Genomic DNA, 10,167 nt, shown 5'->3' with positions numbered 1-10,167 from the left:
TCGAGCGTTGTGAGGCGTGTGAGTGGTGCCCAGTAGGAATTACTGGCACCCTGCAGTGTGATTCACAAATGAAAGTCTGTCCTTAAAATGTGCCCCAATACCATCATCCCGCGATATATAGGTTTAAAAAAAAAAAAAAAAAAAAAAAAAAAAAGACAAGGAGGGCGTCGCTTTTGCTGAAGCAACCATCAGTGAACCGAACAAGTCATGCACCTATAATAATAATAATAATAATCGTTATTATAAAACACATTGAGCTATTTTGTGTTTGCTCCTCTGCGCAGTGTTTCCCGGGTGAACTCCATCCAGCTGTTCCCCGGCTCAGTCAGGCGTTGTGGCTTCTGTCACGTCTGTCCCTCATCCATCAGCCCTCGCCGACAAACATGGTGTGTAAATCCTTTTCTCTGCCACATCAGCTGCGCTCCGTCGCCACTGAAGTGCGCTGAAAATATGCCTCTCCGCTCCCTCACACACACACCTCCCCTGAAACGGCCAACTTCTCCAAAAGTAAACAGTTTTCGCCGCCGTCGACTTTTCATCTCTCGAGTCAATCTACATGTTTGGTTTTGCGCGCGAGCTTTTTGTCTTTCTTTTCGAGAAGTCGTGCAGGCTGACATTTTTTTTTCTTTGGCTGCTGTAACCTCCAATCATGTGTTTAGATACCGGCTTTCCAAGCGTCTTTCTCCGGCTAGTCCAAATCATTTCTACCCGGCTTGTCGGGACAGCAGCCGATCGTGAAGTCTCTGCAGTCACGTGACGAAGACAGGACTGTGTGTGTGTGTGTGTGTGTGTGTGTGTGTGTGTGTGTGTGTGTGTGTGTGTGTGTGTGTGTGTGTGTGTGTGTGTGTGTGTGTGTGTGTGTGTGGGTGTGGGTGTGGGTGGGTGCGCGCGCGCGCGTGTGTTTTCTTTTCGGAGTGTGTATGTGAGCGTCTCTCCGTGTGTAGTTAGAGGGGTGTCCCTCCTCCGCATTTTTTGCTGCTTGCCATGCTTTAGACGCCGGAGCGCAGGGAGAGAGGCGAGAGTGAGAGAGGTAACACCGGTCTCTCTCACCGGGCTACCTGTCTTTTCAGTCTTACCTCGGGTCCCCGTCGGTTGTTCCTCGTCTTTTTGAGCCCACCTTCCTGCGGTCGACTTGTTTTTGTTGGTTTAAAAAGAGAGAGAGAGTGTGAGAGAGAGAAAATAAACTGCTAATTTCTGCAGGGTTTCATGCGGGTCTGGTCTGCCAGGAGGAGGACGGCGGTTCTGTTTCGCACTGGGTTTTGATCATCTTCCCCCCCTCCCCTTTTCTTTGGGCGCTCCATTTGGACAGTGTAGGACAGCCGAGCAGAGCTTGGATGAGCCGCCTCGCTGAAATCCCGAGATGGAGTTGCTGCTGATCTGCCTTTCCCTGTGGATATTGCAATGTAATTCGGCCAAAGCGGACTCCATCATACACATCGGTAAGCGTCCGATAAAGCAGCATGCTGTTTGGGTTGGACAGGTGTAAAGGCAAAGCGTGCGGGGATAAAGCTCAGCAGCGCATACTGCGTTGATCACAGGATTTGGGTGAGAGGGCGGGATAAATAGTCTATTCAGTTTGCATCCTGTGTTAAAGCAACACTTTGACTCTCAAGCGAGTTGAAAAGTTGGCGTTTTGTGAACGGCCATGCCTCTGACCTTTGCTGCCGCTGCTATTTTTTGCTCTTATTTATCACCGTTATCTATTCATCAGCCTGTTTGTGCGGACATTCCTCAGACTTTTCGGCGGATGATCACTGCATTCATGCTGGCTTCACGTCTGAACCTCTCGCCACTGTCGGCCTGTAAATTGCAATTCTGTATTCAAAACACGGATTACAGTGCGCATAAAGGCCGGTATCTTTCAATCTTTAATGAAATTAATGTCCAGTAGCCAAATGGCTGAGGCTTTTTCAGACCAAGCTACCTCTTGTCTGAACCCGTCAAGCCTCAACTTTCACCGGAACGTGACTGCAATGTCAATATGAAGACAGAGGGAATGTCAGTGGAGTTTGGTTTTAAGGATGCAAAACGCATAGAGCCTCTTTGTCCTCAAACTTCAAACCAGAGCTGCCTCTTTTTTTCCCGGAGCTTTAAACTCATCATCACTGATTCTGATCTGGCGTTTGTCCCTAAACATGTCGTTAGATTTCATTTTACAGTTTTGAAATACAGACACTATTGTCTCCACACGCGCGCGCTGAGTGATTGCCGTGGTTTGTATCCTCTTTTCGTCCTCTTATAATGACTGAATGTCATCTCAGATGAAAATGTCAATGTCACTGGGAGCAAATTTGGTCTCGGTGCTCCGCCGCCGCCGCTGCTGCTGCTGCTGTTCACAGTTTACTGCAACAGTCTGGCAAGCAGCAGGTGCTCAGTCACTGGCTTAATACAGAGGTGGGACTCCATCCAGATGATATTGGCTGATGCGCTGCTTTACGTTTGGGTACCCCAGTTATACTTCTCATTTCCTGAAACCCTTTCCCGTGATATATGCGCGTCTCTCAGTGGCAGCTGATGCCATTTTGATAAACAGAGGAAGAAGGGGAGAGGGGGTGGGGGGGCGGGGGGCAGTTAAGATTCAGCATGCCTCCCACCGAATCCCTATAACGCTTATTGGGAGGTGTGCCAGTGATCTAGTAGACGTGACAGCCATCTATTTTCGAAGTTTGGCCACTTTACGCATCCAGTGATATTTACGTGGTGTGGCCGCGTCGCTGTCCGCGGTGCTGGAATCATGTCAGCGCGCACTGAGACGCACATGTCGCACAACTTCAAAGCTAAATAAACCACGAAAAAAATCAAAAGTTTCACGTACCATTTTTCAATCATGCCTCACTCTGACAGGTTTGGGGGAATAACATTGCTTCTATCTGGTCTGTAACAGCGGTGGTCCAGCAATGAAGCCATTCACCTCTTCCTCCACCTTCAACTCTACCCTGCAATCACACTTCACCCACCTCGTTGTTTTCTTACACTCCATATAACGTGTGCTGGGTTTTATTCAACAGGTGCCATATTCGAGGAAAACGCTGTGAGAGATGACGAGATTTTCCAACTTGCCATCTCAGACCTGAGTCTGAACGACGACATTCTGCAGAGCGAGAAAATCACCCACTCTGTGAAACTTATCGAGCCTAACAACCCCTTCCAGGCCGTGCAGGAAGGTAAGACTGGCCCCGTTATTTTAGGTGATTTTGGAGCACGCCAGGAAGGGGGACTACTTTCAGAGCCTGATCTTGTACGTTTTTTTTTTTGGGGGGGGGGGGGGTGTTCATTTCACATGTTGATCAGTCACTGATGATGATCCATCTGGCTCTGTGAGTGAAATGGCTGTGTGAGCGTGCGTGCGTGTGTGCACGTGCATTTCTCACGCTGTGGGGACATAAATCTCTTCACACAGTCACATTATGGGGAGAAAATGCAAGTCCCCATAATGTAAGTCATTCAATTTAGAGTGAAGATTTGGGTTAATGTTTAGGAAGGTTATGGTTTAGGTAAGTCTCCAGGAAGAGACTGGTGTATGTAATGTAATGTCCCCCAGAGTCTCTCTCTCTCTCTCTCTCTCTCTCTCTCTCTCTCTCTCTCTCTCTCTCTCTCTCTCTCTCTCTCTCTCTCTCTCTCTCTCTCTCTCTCTCTCTCTCTCTCTCTCTCTCTCTCTCTCTCTCTCTCTCTCTCTCTCTCTCTCTCTCTCTCTCTCTCTCTCTCTCTCTCTGCTGTGCCACTGTACCAAAGCAAGGTGTCTTCTGTGGTTGAAAAGCTAGGTGGAAGCATTGAGTTAAAGCATAGCATCTAAGAATAATATGTTGTGTGCATTAAAAACAATTTGAAGATGATATGAAATGTAATTACAGCTACAATACTCCACTTACGTACTGTAGTCACAGGACATAAAATTATTTCTGGCTTTTATGCCTTCTGTGAAGGCGCATTTATCAACTTTCAGCTTTTTCCTTGAAATGTTTCATCTGCTTCATTTGGATTTTCCTTCAGTGCCCAGAAAATGGACCAGAAATTAGCAGCACATTTCTTTTAGTCAAGGTTATCTCTCTCACTCAACAAAAGATGGTTGCAGACACTGTTGACTGGAAAAGTGATTAAAAATTCCTCCACTGAAGTGAATCATTAAGTCTTTAATAGGTTCCTTGGGACGCTCAAAGGCTGTTTATGTCCCCTGCACTTTGGTACCAGCCTGTACTTTCGTCCCCAGTTGCACAACGGCCTTGATGAGTCATTGCTATTCATAGTGCCCCTGACAGGCATAGAAAGATGATAATATGTCCTCCCTTTTGCTATAATTATTCCCTGTCATTAAGCTGTGCGCCTTAACTATGTCTCGGATATCGCGCAGTCAAATTCACACTGCTTTAGTAAACTTAAATCCCGATGAGTCTCGCGTGGAGCAGACTGGCGTTTGTGTTCTTTTAATAAACCTGGAGCATACGGAGGAGATAGTCCTGGTTTCTGCTGCGGAGATGAGAAAAGACACGTATTACACACGTGTGACTAGGCTAATTTATCAGCTGTGGTTGCTTGAGGTGCAAAAGTGTAGTTATTAAACAGACTTGCCAGCATTTTTTTTTTTTTTTTTTTGCAGTAGTCTGATTTGTTTGGTATTACAGTTAAATATGGTGGGTTTAAAATGCATCCAGACAATATTATAACACAATGTCATACCTGAAGCTTAAAGACGTACAGAATGATGCTGCAAAAAAAAACAAAAAAAAAGATTAAAGATGTGACTTTGTAACTGCACTGATGGTTACTGTCGTTGAAATTTATTCAGAGCTTATTTCCTCTGATTGAACTGCCTTTTGTTCGTCTTGATTGGGTATCATTTAGCATTCTTAATTACTGTTTACAGCTATGCACCTGGTGATCAAATATTTGCAGAAGTGGGTGATTAGGGGGCTTTTTAGTTTCTGGAGAGAGTGGGGAATATTATGCAGTCGATAACATGAGGATCGATGGGTGGCACAGGATTCTCACACCAGACACAAGGCAGTGTGGTGAGTGCTAAGCGACAACCAGGATAAGTTGACCTTTTCTTTGCTCTTTTGTTCAGCAGCAATACCGCTGTGAGTGGCAGTCAGGACCTTGGTAAAGAGGGATGGAGAGGAGGAGAGTGTGGGCATAAACATGGAGGGTGGAGGGGTTAGTGAGGGCAATGAGGATGAGATGATAGAGGTGGAGAATATATATATGGTTGTAGAAAAGAGGAAGGGAAGGAGATTAAGGGTGAGAAGAGCAATGAGGATAAGAATAACCATGAGCACCGGCAACGGTGAAGGAAAAAATCGAAAAACGATTGAATTATGATCAAGACTTGAATAAACATGAGTAGACAAAAGAAGAGCAGGAGCAGAGTGAAGATAGGAGGGAGGTGATGGGGAAAATTTGCCAGCCTAGTGAAAGGAGCAGTTGCAGAGTCATGTTTGTCCTTATTTGGCTTCCTTCGTCCTTGCGCTGGTGGAACATATATTAATGAGGTTGTCACATAGACACCATGCACATGAGAACACTCGACTATTCAGTCCTCCCACACTCTTATCGCTTAAAGATGATGGCTCAAGGCTGGTTAGATACACCGGCTGATCACACTACTGGCAGATGGCGTACTATTCGTAGGGTGGAGCAACTAGAGAGAATGAATAGTGCGATTTTAACACCAGGGGAGAAAACTCAGAAGAGTATCTACCTTTTGGGTACTGATGCCTGACACGAGGTTTTTAGATGCCACCAACTTGCAATGTGTGGTCACTGCAACAGTCCCATAAACAGCAATGTAACAGCAATAATGATGGGCTCAATCGTTATTTGTAAAATTATGCCCAGGTTGGAAAGACCCATAATGTGGCTGTGCACAAGCTAACTGCATGCTCCGTCACTGATCAGTTTTAACATGAATGCCTCACTTATCGGTCAGTCATCACCCAGGAGAGCCAGTCTGCGTCCCACAAGGCTGTGAGCATCAGCAAAGTCAGTAATAACCTCAGAAAGTTAAACCTCAGTGCACGACCACAGCCTCAGGTACCAGTGTCACACTTAATATCATGTTCAATTCGCAGCTGAACTTCTCAAGAGTATTTCTGATGAATGACATAACTGAATCAGGCTGTGGCAACTTAAAAGAAAATGAATTTGTATTGAAAGTGGTGTTTCGCACATCTTGAGATTTGCAGCCCAGATTTTCTTTCCAGCTTGATTGAAAAGGAGAATTCTGTCCTCTGGGCCAAAGAAGTATACGTAAGAAACAAAGCTTTTATAACCTTTTGTCTCGTGCTTATTCAAAGGAAGTGGCAGAAAGGGGAGAGCAGAGCTGCCACCTTGTTGTGTGATTATGTAAATCCGAATCTATGCATATTTCAAGAAAAGTTTAGCCCGTAAGGTGGATTTATTCAGAGGACAAGAGCTCTCCAATTTAAAGGATTGCGATGGGGTGGGGTTGAACGGTAAAGTGTTTGTGCAACGTTTTAGATTTTTCCTCCCATCCAAGCATTTTGGGGATAGATATAACAATGCAAAGAGCTGATACAAAGATACTCTAATGCACCATAAGACAGCTAACAGAGAGTCAAGTCAAATCACCATTGTGGCTGCAGGTGCACAGTGAAAACACGGCAAGTTTAATAAGAGTCTGCAGCCATGCTAACAGCTCTGTGCAGCTGTACCTTGGCACAGTCATGCTTCGAGCTAAACGCTAACCTGCCAACAGTGACAATGCTAACATGGGACTGTTAAGGAGGTATAATGTTTACCATCATTGTTAAGCTTGTGAGCATGCTAATATGTGCTAATTAGCTCTAAACACAAAGTATAGGTGAAGCTGATGGGAATGTCATTCATTTTCAAGGTATTTGTTCATAGATATAATGATGATAATATAATAATGGCGCTAAACAGAGAGTCAGAGGATCCCCAAAGTGATTGGAATTTGCACTGAACGGACCTTGAATATCTTATTTTCGTAGTGATCTACCCAATAGTTGTCCAGATATCTCACACAGAGCCAAAGATGTAAACCTGCTGGATTCATTCTCTGGTGCATGAATGAATGTCTTCACCAAATTTCATGCCAATATATTCCAACAGACTGAGGCATTTCAGTCTGAATGAAAGTGGTGAACCGACCAACCTTAGCTATCATGACTCAAAATAGGACAGAAGTCTGGAAAATCGAAAAGAGGAACATCAGCCCTCCGTTGAAACTTATCAATGTTGATGCGCTATACATAAATTGCATAAGGGGTTTACAGTTTCTGCTAATTGGCATTCAACCTATTGTGGCCCAGTCTTATCACAGTGATTTTACAAACCTTTTTTATGAGGGTTCATTGCAGTTCTGTCAAATGACTGCAGGTTTTAATACATACATTTAGAACAAAGCAGGTAAAAAACAGAGCCATCTGGCCACAGTTAGGGAAAGTCGTTTGCTGCTCCTCTAATGTGCCGTAATTTGTTGAGTGTTCTGTCCCACTGAGTCCTCTTCACACACCACACCACTGGTGACCCTCCATTTCCATCTAACCCCTGCCAAGGTAATGTCAAGGAGGATTTGAGTCTTCGCTCTTTCTGTCCCTGTAAGCCAAACAGACTTTGAAGAACTCGCAGTGCAATTCTTCTTCCTTTTTTCACTCTTTCTTTGGCTCAATCTGCAATGACAAAAGTTGAAATAATGGTTCCTTTGAAAGTGTTGGCATGGGTAATGTAATATCCTCCGTCTGATTCTCTGCTTATGACAACTCATTACTCCCCGTGCTCTAAACGTGATGGAATGCTGCCCTTTCACTATTATTGTCCCGGTGAATTTAATAATGCTGCATAAATCTTGGTAATGGATTTGTTTGTTTTTTTTATGTCTTTTTACCAGCTCTACACAGAGGGCGGATGATCAGGCCATTTTACTGGCCCCTGTTAATTACCCAGCGGTTATTTTAATCCGTCATAAGCTTCTCAATGGGCTGTATAAAGGCCTGCTGGTACCTTAATCAACTAAGTGATGTTGCAACATTTAATCCCTTCACAATGTAAGGCCGACTACTCCGCATCTGTGTAGGGTTAGCCTTTAGTCACTTGGCTGTGTTTGCGCACCAGTGGTCCAGTTCAAAGTAAATGTTTCATTTAGAGACAGCCATCATTTCAGCCTCTCCAAAATAATAATTCTGATTAATCAGTGATTTCCAGCTAAAGTTGCTTCCTCTATAGAAAAGATCTATGGAAAGATTTAGTAGCTTCAGTTGTTTCAAAAAATAACAATTTTGATTTGTGTCAACGCATTTGTGCTTTAGAGGAGAATAAACACACAAATACAATCAGCAACTGCTTACAATTTATATTTAGTGTCGCAATAACCCCCCAAAAAAACTACCTGTCTATGTAGTTGTACAAATCTGCCATATCAAAAACACTACGGGTAAGATGTTGGATGGGGTGAATGAGTGCTGAGGCATGAATACACACACTTGAAATACGGATGTCTGTCCTGCCTCCTGATCACCTGATAAGTAGTGTGTTGAATTTGTGCCATTCTGCCTGGTTTGAGCCTTGTTAACAGCGAGAGAAGCCCACACAGCCGCTGGGCTTGCAAGGACTGTCGATGTGTTTGCTGTGCAACGGCCCAATGAAGAATGTGTGATTGACAGCGTATCTGAGGGCCTGCATGTGTTAATTTGTTTGTGTGGTATGGATATTATTGCAGCACTGCATGGTGTGCTGGTTTGGTTCCCTGCTGACTGCATACTGTAAGCTGCTGTTACACTCTTTGTCTGTCTGCTTCCTTGCAACTGATAATATCACCTGGAAGAACAAAATTCTACTTTTTTTGTTGAAACAGGTCATTTTTTTTGTCACAATGCACCTGTTATGTAAGTGACAGCGCAGTTCTGTGGACTGTTCAAACCTCCACTTGCCCTTCTATACCTCTGCCATTCACACCATACAGTGTGGATGACACAGTGGAGGCCCTAAGGGACCTGTATCCACTGTGGGCTGACAGACACACTAAAGAATATGTATTCCTCCAGCTTTCAGCCAGAGTCAGCAATGTCTGGCAACTGCTGAGCAGTACGTGCCACAGAGGGAGCAGAGAGAAAGGCAGAATACAGAAACGGGGAGACAGAGAGAGGTCAAGGCTGCTAAACGCTGGATCTGCTTAGTAGGCGTTCAGGTTTTGTCCTCTGTGCTGTATGGAACAGCTGGTCGGCCTTTCCTGCAGCGGGATGCCTCTGTGTCACATAGTCTCGACATCTGTAGTAGATGTCTCATTTGACAGTTCTCAGACTACCCTTGAAAGGAGCATCGAGACATTTCTAAGTATGCAATTATTTAAAAAAAAGCATGAAGACTCTGAAAGTGGTTTTGGCTTTTGAGTCAGAAAGCTTGGTCCGCTGATTAACTTCAAGAAAAGCGTCAATTCACTTAAATGCCACGTCTGATCTGTATTCAAAGGAATCATCAGCTGCGTGCTAAATGTCACCACGAGCGGGGATTTTAGCGATCTTTTAATTTGAGTAAACAGCGTTGTTGTGAAGTGCAGAAACAAGTTTTCACCCAGTCCCACAAATAAATAAATAGAGAGAGAGCAATGTGCTGCTTTGCTTGTTGTAATCTCTGAACAGATTTTTTGCAGTGTTTTCAGGAAATGGGCAAGTTATGTTTGGTCTGCGATGCAATCAGAATTAGTGTATTGCACTAATTAGAGAGAGTGGCAGTCACGTTGGGTCTCGGCGCTTTATGTATTCATCACACTCGGCATGCTGCCTCACTGGCTGACAGCTGAGAGCTGATTTCAAAGTATTCTCGTCGCTTTTCACACTGCCATGTTTGATTGAGGATGTTCTCAGGGGGGTCATTGTGTATAGCTGACTAATGGCTTCTGGGTGGTATGATGGCTGTCTGTCCCTGAAGGACAAATGCAGGGAAGACACATTTGAAAAGCAGATACATTTAAAATCGGCAAAAGCAGGGAAATATCTTGATTGATGTTTGACTGTTGTGCCTCCCGTGATGCAGACAGGATCCCTAAATTTGGCATCAAAGAGTATTACTTGTGTCATTTAGCACTGTCAGACGATGGCATCAAACTAGCGGGCGACCAAATGTGTCCTGTCCCGGTCCTGTGGTTGTTGTTTGTGAGAAATGTACCTCCCGCATTGATTTTCCGATATGACA

General features: G+C 44.4%; 1 protein-coding gene across 3 annotated transcripts in view; it reads left to right on the top strand.

The window, feature by feature from the left end:
* Positions 1–870: 870 nt before the first annotated feature.
* grid1a (glutamate receptor, ionotropic, delta 1a) overlaps positions 871–10,167 on the top strand; it is a 232,473-nt gene continuing 223,176 nt past the window's right edge. For all 3 annotated transcript variants that reach the window (XM_070977037.1, XM_070977036.1, XM_070977040.1), the window contains exons 1-2: positions 871–1,439; positions 3,009–3,164. In XM_070977037.1, coding sequence (XP_070833138.1) covers positions 1,361–1,439; positions 3,009–3,164 — 235 coding nt within the window. In that variant the 5' untranslated portion in view covers positions 871–1,360. The remainder of the gene's footprint in view (positions 1,440–3,008; positions 3,165–10,167) is intronic.

The sequence above is a fragment of the Chaetodon trifascialis genome, chromosome 13, assembly GCF_039877785.1.
Source record: "Chaetodon trifascialis isolate fChaTrf1 chromosome 13, fChaTrf1.hap1, whole genome shotgun sequence".
In the NCBI taxonomy this organism is placed as follows: Eukaryota; Metazoa; Chordata; class Actinopteri; order Chaetodontiformes; family Chaetodontidae; genus Chaetodon; species Chaetodon trifascialis.
Note: the sequence above shows the minus strand (reverse complement) of the source record. Positions and strands in the feature narration are given on the sequence as shown.